Source organism: Panulirus ornatus, chromosome 55 (genome assembly GCF_036320965.1).
Source record: "Panulirus ornatus isolate Po-2019 chromosome 55, ASM3632096v1, whole genome shotgun sequence".
Lineage (NCBI taxonomy): Eukaryota > Metazoa > Arthropoda > Malacostraca > Decapoda > Palinuridae > Panulirus > Panulirus ornatus.
In genome coordinates this window covers 26600673-26615356 of record NC_092278.1, presented here as the reverse complement: position 1 = coordinate 26615356, position 14684 = coordinate 26600673, and the positions used below count along the sequence as shown (strand labels likewise).

At 41.1% G+C, this 14684-nt stretch overlaps 1 protein-coding gene across 2 annotated transcripts; it reads right to left on the bottom strand.

Annotated features, from left to right (window-relative positions):
* Window positions 1–1627: 1627 nt before the first annotated feature.
* LOC139765619 (apolipoprotein D-like) lies at window positions 1628–14161 on the bottom strand. Of its 2 annotated transcripts, none has more exons than XM_071693284.1 (5): window positions 13952–14157; window positions 11551–11638; window positions 10329–10457; window positions 9176–9802; window positions 1628–5296 (listed from the first exon to the last, which is right to left on the bottom strand). In XM_071693284.1, exons 1-5 carry the CDS (start codon window positions 14093–14095, stop codon window positions 5154–5156), a joined length of 1131 nt encoding a protein of 376 aa, XP_071549385.1. In that variant the 5' UTR covers window positions 14096–14157; the 3' UTR covers window positions 1628–5153. The 2 variants fall into 2 exon arrangements, with proteins under 2 accessions (XP_071549385.1, XP_071549386.1); XM_071693285.1 differs by having other exon boundaries at window positions 5051–5296; window positions 9317–9802; window positions 13952–14161.
* Window positions 14162–14684: the final 523 nt, after the last annotated feature.

The following is a 14684-nucleotide window of genomic DNA, read 5'->3' as shown; positions in this document are numbered from 1 at the left end:
GCTGTCTCAACCACACTCTCTTTATTACCATTTACTTTCGTACTTGATTGCCATTTCCTGCATTAGTGAGATGGTGCCTGGAACAGACTAAAAAAGGCCATATCCACTTGCACCTATTCTTTAGCTGTCATATGTAGTGCACTGAAACCACAGCTCCCGATTCACACTCAGGCCCCACAGACTTTTCCTTGGTTTATACCAGATGCTTCACATGCCCTGCTTCAGTCCATTGACAGCATATCGACCCCAGTATACCACATCATTCAAATTCACAATATTCCATGCTTGCCTTTCACCCTCCTGCATGTTCAGATCCCAGTTGCTCAAAATCTTTTTCAATCCTTCCTTATATCTCCAATTTTGTCTCCTACTTCTTCTTTTTTCCTCTACTTCCAATTCATATATATCCTCATTGTCAACCTTCCTCACTCGTTTTCTTTATATGTCCAAACCATGTCAACATACTCTCTTCAGTTCCCTCTACCGTACAACATTTTTATTAATACACTTTTGTATCTATATCTCTCATAACTGTTCCTTCCTGGAACTCCCTGAAGGTGGGTGTCCATGTTAATAGAGTCTCCATAACTACTGAACTCTACTCCCACTTTGCCTTTAGTGCCTCAACCTTATAACAGGCCACTGGCAGAGGGCAAGTCTAACGCAGTGTTTGTAGAGGCTCCTACCAAATGTCCCTACTGACAACCTTTCCCTCATATCTCTCGTACTCTTCCATTTCTTACTCAGTCAAACTAACTCACACCACATATTGTCCTCAATCATATCATTTCCAACACTTCCACCCTCCTCCGTACAACCTTATCTAGAGTCCTGGCCTAACCTCCACGTAATATCATTGGGACTACTATTCCTTCAAACATACCCATTTTTGCCCTCTCAGATAAGGTTCTCTTGTTCCACATTTTTGAAAGCTCCCAGAACCTTCGCCCCCTCCTCCACCCTGTGACTTACTTCCGTTTCCATGGTTCCATATGCTGCTAAGTCCACTTCCAGATATCTAAAACTCTTCACTTCCTTCAATTTTTCTTCATTCAAACTCACACCCCACCTAACTTACCTCTCAGCCCTGTTGAACCTAATAGCCTTGCTGTTTTTCACATTTAGTCTCAACTTTCTCTTTTCACACACTCTTCCAAACTCAGTAACCAACTTCTGCAGTTTCTCTCTTGAATCTGCCACCAGAGCTGTATCATCAGCAAATAACAACTGACTCACTTCCCAGGCCCTCTCTTCCCCAACAGACTGCATACTTGCCCCTCTCTCTAAGACTAGCATTTACCTCCCTAACCACCCCATCTATAAACAAATTGAACAACTTTTGTAACATCACACACTGCCACAGACCAACCTTCACTGGGAACCAATCACTCTCCTTTCCTCCTACTCGTACACATGCCTTACCAGTTATGGTGGAGCCGACAACAGTCGTCGCTGGCAGGAGCCTCTGCTGCGGGTCGTGCCGACCAATCTTTATTTAAATGTCTTTTTTAATGTACTTTATACATTTTATATATCATTAGCATTATTCAAAAAACATTTATCATTACATTTACAGAAGTGTTTATATGAATAATTCAAACATGATATTCTATAAAAGAGATAAGTATAAATATGAATTGATTCGTTTATTAAATTACAACAATGGTGGTCATGTAATGATGATGCAGGTCGGTTTATATAGTATCGAACATATAGTAAGATTGCTAATGACATCCAAGGATAAGAGATGAAATCACACATCAGCTGGGGTTCAAATGAAGGCGAGATCCATCTGTTGGCATATGAGGGATGTTGTAGCGTAATGGTTAACACACAAGTACTTGAACCAGTAGATGAAGGTTTGTGTCTGTTGAAGTGGTCTAAGTCTACCTTTCGTGCTACCAATTTTTTGAATGACTTGTTCTACAACTTTATCGATCAAAAGCAACGTGATATAGAGGAAAGGTCAGCCTTATGTTGTCATTCTGATCTGGTTTTGATTTCTACGAATGTGCATATTACGGTAAAGCATTTTCTGTTGGTGCAATTCATAAAAACACTCATTAATAATCAACATTGATACTAATCCTTAAATTTGCTCTTATTCTTTTACTCAACCGAATACTGTTATATTCAATGAACGGTTGATATATTCACATAAACATTATCTTAAAATATTTCATTGCTTGATCTGATCGAATACACCAATGTTGTCATATTGGTCTGACACAATGATCCAACTATCACTATGGATTGAATATATTTGGGATGAAGCAATTCATCACATTTTATGTAACACACATCCATCTCAGAGACCACTACACTACAGTTACCCATGGGTTGCTTAGTGCCAGTAATGGTACCCCCTTGAACTGGCTGTTATTGACCTAAGCTGCAGCAAGCCTTGTCGTGGTTAATGGTGATACATGCAGACTGACAAGCATAGTCTCACATAATCCAAATTTGATGACAATGATAAATGAAATGTGTTACAATTTAGTAACATCAGATATGAAAAGTTTTGTAAAACACACTGGTCAACAAAATTTTTAATTTTTTTGTCCCCCGAACAAAAATAGGTGGACCATATAGTACTTTTAATGCTGAATTTGAATGTTTTTAGATTTTTTCTATCAGACATGGTTTTTAAGAGTAATTAAATTGTACAATAAGTGGATATCACTTATTTATAAATAGGGATGGTATTACGCTTAATAACTTACTTTTAAGATGTAGAATTGTACGATTTTTGGCTATATTTGGCCTCAGGAACATCCCTCCTTACTGTCCAGCAATAATCTGCCACCTTATAGGGGCTCCTCTTTCCTTAGTACCGCTTTTCTAAGTCCAAAATTTCCTGGTGAAATCTTTCGCCTTGCTCATCAATGACTCGCCCAAGATTTTCCAGAAAAAAATAAGGGCGAGTCCAAAAAATAAATTTTTAGACTCGTATTGCACCAAACTTTTCACCTCGAAGCAGTTCCTTGATCTCTAATCCTTCAAAAATACCCTCCTTGATTTTTGCATCACTGGTTCTGGGGAAATTATTCCTCAAATATGTGAATCCATGGCCAGTTTTATCCATACCTTTGATAAAGTTCTTCGTTAAGCCGAGCTTAATGTACAAAGGAGGCTAAATTTTCTCAGGATCAACAAGAGAAGGATTGATGACATTCTTCTCCAATCGAGTCAATCTTCTTCGTTTTGGACAAACTTTCTTTACATTATGATTTTTCTTGTCCTGGCTGTCCCACTCACAACAGAGTGTGTAACCAAGTTGTAGTCCAAGTAAAAGTGCCACAACCTTTAGGTCACCACATACGTTCCATTCAAAGTCCCCATACTTGATTTTTTCCAAAAGAAGCTTCATGATATACAATTCCTTCATGTTAGCTGCATGAGCCAGAGAAACGGAGGGGAACTTATTTCCGATGTGGAGTAGAGCCGCTTTCAAACTTATTTTTGATGAGGTAATAAACAAGCGCCACACATCTGTGTTATATTTATGGCCAAGTGCCTCCATACAGAACAAACATCATTGCAAAACACCAGACCATCTTCAAGGGAGAAAAATTCTTTGAAAACGACATTGGCACGATTAAAACAAACTTTAGTTTAATTCTGGGTTGCTTCTTAGACAAACTTAAATCGCCGACGAGATCATTAAGATCTTGACTCAGCAAATGTGGTTCAGCTGAAGAACAGCCTGATTCAAATGTTGGATCTGCATTGCCCTCTACCTGGTCTACTTTCTCATCACCAGACTCATTGTCACTCAGTGTCATGCTTTTTGGAGGATCTGACACAGGTAATTCCTGACTGTAATACTGGCCTCATAGCAGATGGTAAATTAGGATATTTAACAGTATCCTTGGATTTTGATGTTATACTATTTATATTTGTCTGGCAAAAGGCATATTACGTGAACCATTTGCTCATGCTGTGTAGAAGCCTGACTCATGTGACAACAAATAAGGGGGTCCCAACTTTTATCCTGGTCACCGTTTTACAATCAAATAATGCAAATAGATTTTTTTAATTGGTGTGAAAGAACGTTGTTCCAATATGAATGTCGATTCACCGTAGATGTAGCAAAAACATTCCGGACTATTTACACAGTTTCTGGGCATTATGATGGTGAATGGGGGTATCAGCACAATGCTTGAATACACAAAAGCATAATCTGTCAACAAAATGGAAGAAATACTGTTTATACATTGAGTTCCAACCTACAACTTAGAGAGAACAGCTTCTCAGAACTGAGTGGCTACTGTTGAAATGTATCAACATTTCGTCATGTTTCTGCAGGCCCCTACTGGTGACTCATTCGTCTAGAATGGTGCTTTCAAAAAGAAACTTGCACCTCACAAACAATGAAAATAGCCGTGTTTGTTAAACTTTTTGTTTCAAATGCTCTGTAGAGCACTGGTACATATATATTTTATGTAATGATATGCGAGTATGCTGAAACGAAAAAACTATGGGTGATAGAGAAATTCTGAAAACATATTTGGATTCAGGGTGCAAAAATACATGATTTTTTTTTTTTTTTCATGGGACAAAATCTTTGTTGACTAGTGTTATATAATGAATATCAATATTCAGCTTAAAAATATGCCGCAGGAAAAATATGGGTTTTGTATCATTTCATGACATGAATTTGTCTTAGAAATATTTACCTTAGTTAGTTATTAGGGTGTCTTTGTTGATGTATTTGAAGCGCTCTCTTAGGAATCCTTTGTTTTGAACCTAATAATATCTACGTCTCAAAACACTTTTTCCCATCCTACCCAAATGAGGTATGGGAAATTCATACTTTGGAAAATGAATGAAAATGTGCTGGGGTTACAGTGGGTCCCATTGTTGGTGTCCTTGGTCAAAGGGCCCCTGAAGTGAATACCCTCCTTTCCCCCCAAAAGGAGGAGATTGATTGGTCGAGGTATGGAAACCCCACCCCAGCACTGAAGCTTGAGTCACTTCAGAACTGTGTCAGGACGTCCATTGGAGAATATAATGACAAGTAGGGCTCCTGAGGCCCAGGGCTGAGGCATAACTTCCCCAGCCTTACAAGTGAGGTTAGAAGGCCTTGGATGACCCATCAGTTCCATGGTCCTCAGCAAGAGGAACCTGTCGACGGAAGGCCCCTTCTGGGGCTAGGCTAGTGTCGCCACCCAGATTGGCCCTAGCAGCAGCAGCATTGTGGGAAAGATCCTCCCTGTGGAGCTGTTAAAGATGTCATTTTCCACAGCCTCCCACATGACGTTCGGGTCCACATGTCGGCCATGCTGCGCATCATCTGCAAAATCAGAACCACAGGAGGTGGAGGAGTTGTGCACTTGCCCTAAGATGGCCGGCCTACTTTACATGACCATTCTTATTATTACATCTTATGCACCAGCACCTACCTACCTACCCACCATTACTTACAGTGCCTACCTACCTACCCACCGTTACTTACATACCTACCAGAACTTATAGTACCCACCTATCTACCCACCATTACTTACGTACCTACCAGAACTTACAGTACCTACCTACACAACCAGTACTTACATACCTACCAGAACTTACAGTACCTACCTACCTACCTATCAGTACTTACATACCTACCAGAACTTACAGTACCTATCTACCTACCTACACAACCATTACTTACATACCTACCAGAACTTACAGTACTTACCTACCATTACTTACATACCTACCAGAACTTACAGTACCTACCTACCTATCCACCATTACTTACGTACCTGCCAGAATTTACAGTACCTACCTACCTACCCACCATTACTTACGTACCTACCAGAACTTACAGTAGCTACCTACCTACTTACCCACCATTACTTACATACCTACCAGAACTTCAGTACCTACCTACCTACCCACCATTACTTACGTACCTACCAGAACTTACAGTACCTACCTACCTACCTACCCACCATTACTTATATACCTACTAGAACTTCAGTACCTACCTACCTACCCACCGTTACTTACATACCTACCAGAACTTCAGTACCTACCTACCTACCCACCATTACTTACGTACCTACCAGAACTTACAATACCTACCTACCTACCCACCATTACTTACATACCTACCAGAACTTCAGTTCCTACCTACCTACCCACCATTACTTACATACCTACCAGAACTTACAGTTCCAACCTATCTACCCACCATTACTTACGTACCTACCAGAACTTACCGTACCTACCTACACAACCAGTATTTACATACCTACCAGGACTTAAAGTACCTACCTATCAGTACTTACATACCTACCAGAACTTATGGTACCTACCTACACAACCGGTACTTACATACCTACCTGAACTTACAGTACCTACCTACCTACCTACACAACCATTACTTACATACCTACCAGAACCTATGGTACCTACCTACCTACCTACACAACCATTACTTACCTACCAGAACTTACAGTACCTACCTACCTACCCACCATTACTTACGTACCTACCAGAACTTACAGTACCTACCTATCATTACTTACATACCTACCAGAACTTATGGTACCTACCTACCTACCTACCTACCTACCCACCATTACTTACATATCTACCAGAACTTACAGTACCTACCTACCTACCCACCACTACTTACGTACCTACCAGAACTTACAGTACCTACCTACACAACCATGACTTACATACCTACCAGAACTTACAGTACCTACCTACCTACCTACACAACCATTACTTACATACCTACCAGAACTTATGGTACCTACCTACCTACCTACACAACCATTACTTACATATCTACCAGAACTTACAGTACCTACCTACCTACCCACCATTACTTACGTACCTACCAGAACTTATGGTATCTACCTACACAACCATTACTTACATATCTACCAGAACTTACAGTACCTACCTACCTACACAACCATTACTTACATACCTACCAGAACTTACAGTACCTACCTACCTACCTACACAACCATTACTTACCAGAACTTATGGTACCTACCTACCTACCTACCTACACAACCATTACTTACATATCTACCAGAACTTACAATACCTACCTACCTACACAACCATTACTTACATACCTACCAGAACTTACAGTACCTACCTACACAACCATTACTTACATACCTACTAGAACTTATGGTACCTACCTACACAACCATTACATACCTACCAGAACTTACAGTACCTACCTATCAGTACTTACATACCTACCAGAACTTACAGTACCTACCTACCTACCTACACAACCGTTTCTTACATACCTACCAGAACTTATGGTACCTACCTACCTACACAACCATTACTTACATATCTACCAGAACTTACAGCACCTACCTACCTACCCATCATTACTTACGTACCTACCAGAACTTACAATACCTACCTACACAACCATGACTTACATACCTACCAACTTACAGTACCTACCTACCTACCTACACAACCATTACTTACATATCTACCAGAACTTACAGTACCTACCTACCTACCCACCATTACTTACGTACCTACCAGAACTTACAGTACCTACCTACACAACCATGACTTACATACCTACCAGAACTTACAGTACCTACCTACCATTACTTACATACCTACCAGAACTTACAGTACCTACCTACCTACCCACCATTACTTACATACCTACCAGAACTTACAGTACCTACCTACACAAGCAGTATTTACATACCTACCAGGACTTACAGTACCTACCTACCTACCCACCATTACTTATGTACCTACCAGGACTTACAGTACCTACCTACACAACCATGACTTACATACCTACCAGAACTTACAGTACCTACCTACCATTACTTACATACCTACCAGAACTTACAGTACCTACCTACCTACCCACCATTACTTACATACCTACCAGAACTTACAGTACCTACGTACACAACCAGTATTTACATACCTACCAGGACTTACAGTACCTACCTACCTACCCACCATTACTTATGTACCTACCAGGACTTACAGTACCTACCTATCAGTACTTACATACCTACCAGAACTTATGGTACCTACCTACACAACCATTACTTACATACCTACTAGAACTTACAGTACCTACCTACCTACCCACCATTGCTTACGTACCTACCAGAACTTATAGTACCTACCTACACAACTATTACATACCTACCAGAACTTACGGTACCTACCTACACAACCAGGACTTACATACCTACTAGAACTTACGGTACCTACCTATACAACCAGTACTTACATACCTACCAGAACTTACAGTACCTAACTACCTATACAACCAGTACTTCATACCTACCAGACCTTACGGTACCTACCTACCTACATAACCTGTACTTACATACCTACCAGGACTTACATTACCTACATACCATTACTTACATACCTATCAGAACTTACAGTACCTACTTACCACTACTTACCTACCAGAACTTACGGTACCTACCTACCAATCACCTATTTACCAGACTTTACAGTACCTGCCTAGTTAGCTACCAGTACATATCTACCTACATACTAGAACTTACCTACAATACTTACCTAGCCACCATACTTACAAGTACATACCTACCCACCTACAAACTGTTCCTATCACCAGTTCCTACTTACCTACCAGTACTTCCCTTACAGTTCCTACTACCTACCATTGCTTACCTAACAATTCCTACCTACCTACCCGTATTTACATAACAGTTCCTGCCTACCAGATACTACCCACATGCCAGCACTTAACAATTCTTACCTACCTACCTGTACTTACCAACTAGTTCCTGTCTACGAATATAAGAATACCTGGTGAAGGATTAAGGGGGGAGGGGGGGGTCTTTAACCACATAGCCTTTCTTTTTCTTATAATATCGGTTTGTATGTGTATTTAGTGCGTCTTTCTCTATCCTCTATTCATGACTTAGCAGCTAATAATTCCAACCGACTTACCAGTTTGTACCTATCTAACAGTTCCTACCTACCTATTAGTACTTATCTAACAGTTCCTACCTACCAGTACTTATTCACCAGTGGTATCTGTACTTACCTCCCAGTTCCTACCTACCTACAAGTGTTTACCTAAAAATTCTTACCTACTTACCAGCACCTGTCTACCAGTTCCTTGCTACCAGTACTGACCTACCTACCAGGACCTACTTCCATAGTTTGTCTTGAGAGACCTACTTACCATAAGGCTGGTGTTGGGGGTGTGAGTCAGTGGGTGGGCAGGTGGGCAGGAACACTTGACCACGAGTCTTGCCCACCCTGGCTTGCAGGGCAGACAACACACGTACGCCCACTACCTGCGCCTTCCTTCCATCATGACTACCTTTATTGCTGGCCCATGCAGCAGTGTGTGTAGGATCCGATGCATTCCGCCTCTCAGCATTTCCTGCAGCAACAATATCCGGCCAGAGAACATCTTGAGCAGCACTGAGGAAGGTGCTCAGGTCCAGCTGGTCACTTCCAGCCACCTCTGCCAGCACAACATCTTCAGAAAAGAATGTAGAAGGCGAGGTAGCCACCACACCTTCCATAACTTTAGCTTCCTCGTCAGGTAAAGTCTCTGCAGCTACATGATCCACATCCCTAACTACTCCACAATCCTCCTGCTCCACCTGCAGTAGCTTGGTGGTGTTGAGTCCCTGAGAGGCGAAGATGTTGAGGCAGTGTTGGAGGTGTGAGTGTGGGAGAGGAAGGCTGCGGGAGAGAACCCACAGCAGCTCGGCCTTGATGCCCAGGATGCCCAGGCAGGAGTACACACACGACACATTCCTGTAGTCTGTGTACACGATGTGGTACGGGACCGGTGGCACTGTGTATATATGACACACACACTATTACTACATGACAACACCTGCAAGCTAAACAACATGGCATGGAATACAACAATTAGTAAGTTTACCTGAAGTGTGGCACGCGAGTCTTAATATTAAGATACATATTGAACTGAACGATCGTACACTACATCAAACACGACAAGTCTACGGCACAACTACAACAACAAAAATACACGGTAACCAACACTATATTTCTCCATGTGTATTACAACCATGAGGGAGGAGGTAGACAGCGGACCATAACATTGAACCCCTTCCTTCTCACAAATGATGTAGCCTGCCTCACGCTTCTCATGACGTGTGCTTGTAATAATGATCATGTGTCATGGTTGTGGTCATGATGTGCACATAATATGTCCAGTGTATTCCTGAGGTTAACACATGTACATCACATCCTTCATCGTCCATTCATCATTATCATCATCACCAGCCCCGACCACTCACACTGCTCACTGTAGCGCCTTCCCTGGAGCACACTTGATGAGTCAGGTAGGTACGTACCGAAGGGCGCCCTGAGCTGAAGGTAAGGCTTGGTTGTGTCCTCCTCCACCACCAGGGTCAGGAAGGCCTGTGTGGACCCTGGGGCGCCCTCTGACGTCACACCACTAGTCTTCACCAACAGACCATTACCTACAACAACAATACCATCATAATGATTATCATAATAATTATTGAATAAACCACAACACTAACAAAATTTATTTTACATCAGAAATACGAAGTACTGATTGTTTTCTACAACAACAACATCCAAATTGTTGTCCATAATAGTTAAGTGAGTTCAGGCTGGCCGGGTCATGGCTGCTCTGCTAAACCCACCCAACAAATTCCACTGCATTTTAAATATGGTTGTAAATAGCGGTAATGACCGAGTCAATACAGGCAAGCCCGGGGACACGTCAGTCGGCCCACACCCAACTCAGGTGTTCATCCTGCCCTCAGAGTTGTACAATGAATTGGTACGTGACAGACTGGTGTGTGTACAGTTACCAGTACAGAGATAGTACATGTGTAAACAAGGTTAATAACCGGGTCTAGTACATGTGTAAACAAGGTTAATAACCGGGTCAACGACCTGCCTCACACACATGACACGTTAAACTTATATTTTCGAAACAAAATGATAAATAATGCAGAATTATGTATACGACTAACCACCCACTTGATATAAACTAAATGTGTAAAAATTAAGATCATGTGAAATATTGAAATCGAGTTAACTTAGTCATAAAACTGCGTCGAAGACACCAATATCAAACCAGGCCATTAAAGTGTACTTACACGAGAAACTCGAAATTTCAGTAGGAAAGGAATGAGCAACGTACATTAAGCTTAGCAAAGATGAAACACATTAAATACAAAGTTGATTCACGATGATGAACTTTATACCAAGACAGTAAAACGAGAAATAAATAAAGGCCGGTAAACATATCAGCCAATCAAAGTATGTACACTAAATCTTAAGAGAAAGTGAAATTTCAATTCATGATGAAGATAAGCAAACCCATTATGAGAAATGAAATGTCAGGAGTAAAACCAAACAGGAAATGCTGTTAACCAGAGTTAACCCTGAAAACATCAATCCAAAAAATAATAGTAATATCTAAAGTCCAGTCTAAAGAAATAATGCAACGTAAACCCATACATAGTAATAATGCAACGTAAACCCATATAGTTAGTAATAAGAGAAGGAAGAACATCATAGATGTTTGTTATAACTTACCACTGAGGGAGAGATGGTCCTGCACACAGCGAGTCACGCTCACGTACGAGCTAGGCACGTGCATTACACTGTACCACGTGCCCACGTACTGCCACCCAACATGTCAGGCCGCCAGAAGCAAAGTGAAAGTCATCTTAAAGACTGTGACATGTTGCATGTGTTATAAATGTGATCATTACTAAATTACGTTAACTTAACCACTTGATGATCATCTTCCATGTGATAGTAACATGTTAAGTCACGTGTACGGTAAAGGGAATTCTTTGAATACAATAAATAAAGTAACTTATCCTTCATAACACGATTTCTTATGAACTTACAGATTACTTTCGTCATTGAATAACTTTGTATTATGTCACTTTTATTGTGCTAATTATATTTGGGCCACAACACTTAGTGATGCTCACCACATTATACAAATATACGGTAATACTTGCACGTCCCTTGTTCATATATAATATTAGCCAATATAGAAATAGTTGTTGAATGTGTTTGATGATAGAGTGGCAGATATAGGGTGTTTTGGTCGAGGTGGTGTGCAAAGTGAGAGGGTTAGGGAAAATGATTTGGTAAACAGAGAAGAGGTAGTGAAAGCTTTGCGGAAGATGAAAGCCGGCAAGGCAGCAGGTTTGGATGGTATTGCAGTGGAATTTATTAAAAAAGGGGGTGACTGTATTGTTGACTGGTTGGTAAGGTTATTTAATGTATGTATGACTCATGGTGAGGTGCCTGAGGATTGGCGGAATGCGTGCATAGTGCCATTGTACAAAGGCAAAGGGGATAAGAGTGAGTGCTCAAATTACAGAGGTATAAGTTTGTTGAGTATTCCTGGTAAATTATATGGGAGGGTATTGATTGAGAGGGTGAAGGCATGTACAGAGCATCAGATTGGGGAAGAGCAGTGTGGTTTCAGAAGTGGTAGAGGATGTGTGGATCAGGTGTTTGCTTTGAAGAATGTATGTGAGAAATACTTAGAAAAGCAAATGGATTTGTATGTAGCATTTATGGATCTGGAGAAGGCATATGATAGAGTTGATAGAGATGCTCTGTGGAAGGTATTAAGAATATATGGTGTGGGAGGAAAGTTGTTAGAAGCAGTGAAAAGTTTTTATCGAGGATGTAAGGCATGTGTACGTGTAGGAAGAGAGGAAAGTGATTGGTTCTCAGTGAATGTAGGTTTGCGGCAGGGGTGTGTGATGTCTCCATGGTTGTTTAATTTGTTTATGGATGGGGTTGTTAAGGAGGTAAATGCAAGAGTTTTGGAAAGAGGGGCAAGTATGAAGTCTGTTGGGGATGAGAGAGCTTGGGAAGTGAGTCAGTTGTTGTTCGCTGATGATACAGCGCTGGTGGCTGATTCATGTGAGAAACTGCAGAAGCTGGTGACTGAGTTTGGTAAAGTGTGTTAAAGAAGAAAGTTAAGAGTAAATGTGAATAAGAGCAAGGTTATTAGGTACAGTCGGGTTGAGGGTCAAGTCAATTGGGAGGTGAGTTTGAATGGAGAAAAACTGGAGGAAGTGAAGTGTTTTAGATATCTGGGAGTGGATCTGGCAGCGGATGGAACCATGGAAGCGGAAGTGGATCATAGGGTGGGGGAGGGGGCGAAAATTCTGGGGGCCTTGAAGGATGTGTGGAAGTCGAGAACATTATCTCGGAAAGCAAAAATGGGTATGTTTGAAGGAATAGTAGTTCCAACAATGTTGTATGGTTGTGAGGCGTGGGCTATGGATAGAGTTGTGCGCAGGAGGATGGATGTGCTGGAAATGAGATGTTTGAGGACAATGTGTGGTGTGAGGTGGTTTGATCGAGTGAGTAACGTAAGGGTAAGAGAGATGTGTGGAAATAAAAAGAGCGTGGTTGAGAGAGCAGAAGAGGGTGTTTTGAAGTGGTTTGGGCACATGGAGAGAATGAGTGAGGAAAGATTGACCAAGAGGATATATGTGTCGGAGGTGGAGGGAACGAGGAGAAGAGGGAGACCAAATTGGAGGTGGAAAGATGGAGTGAAAAAGATTTTGTGTGATCGGGGCCTGAACATGCAGGAGGGTGAAAGGAGGGCAAGGAATAGAGTGAATTGGAGCGATGTGGTATACAGGGGTTGACGTGCTGTCAGTGGATTGAATCAAGGCATGTGAAGCGTCTGGGGTAAACCATGGAAAGCTGTGTAGGTATGTATATTTGCGTGTGTGGACGTATGTATATACATGTGTATGGGGGGGGGGGGCATTTCTTTCGTCTGTTTCCTTGCGCTACCTCGCAAACGCGGGAGACAGCGACAAAGTATAATAAAAAAAAAAAATAGAAATAGTTGGCCATATATCTTAATCATGAGAATGTCGCTGTTTACGGAAAACATGTCATTGTTTCCATATTGTTGTGAGTGTGTGCGGGAGAAGGTCATCCATACCTGATCCATGTGGAAGTTATCCATGAGCCACACGGCAGCACATCGGCCATATTCGAAAAAGGAAGGTGTGTCATGGAGGCGTATAGCCCCCCCCATGTGGGCTCCCACCATCATAATGATGAGTGATGCTCTAATGTGCACCATCTTACCACTAACCCTGGACACAAATGCAAAAATGACATAAATGGACAACTCTGGAAAATAATTCTATGGCATGTTTGGCTAAAAAGTTATTAACAATAATGATGTGATCATCTCATAATGAAATCCTCCTTCACATTTTAAAGCATATATATATATATATATATATATATATATATATATATATATATATATATATATATATATATATATATATATATATTGGAAAGGATCACAATTTTGCGCGTGATCAAGATATTCCTATGAGTCCACGGGGAAAATGAAACACGAAAAGTTCCCAAGTGCACTTTCGTGTAATAATCACATCATCAGGGGAGACACAAGAGAGGAATATAACAGTCAGTTGATATACATGGAAGAGACGAAGCTAGGACGCCATTTGGTAAACATGTTTACCAAATGGCGTCCTAGCTTCGTCTCTTCGATGTATATCAACTGACTGTTATATTCCTCTCTTGTGTCTCCCCTGATGATGTGATTATTACACGAAAGTGCACTTGGGAACTTTTCGTGTTTCATTTTCCCCGTGGACTCATAGGAATATATATATATATATATATATATATATATA

What these genes read in the sequence shown, in the direction of transcription:
- LOC139765619 (XM_071693284.1), bottom strand. Translation starts at nt 14,095, where the DNA reads ATGGTGCACATTAGAGCATCACTCATCATTATGATGGTGGGAGCCCAC. An exon ending in GGACCATCTCTCCCTCAGTG is followed by an intron (nt 10,458 to 11,550) that starts GTAAGTTATAAC and finishes TTGTTGTTGTAG; the next exon opens with GTAATGGTCTGTTGGTGAAG. An exon ending in CCCCCAACACCAGCCTTATG is followed by an intron (nt 5,297 to 9,175) that starts GTAAGTAGGTCT and finishes CTGATTTTGCAG; the next exon opens with ATGATGCGCAGCATGGCCGA.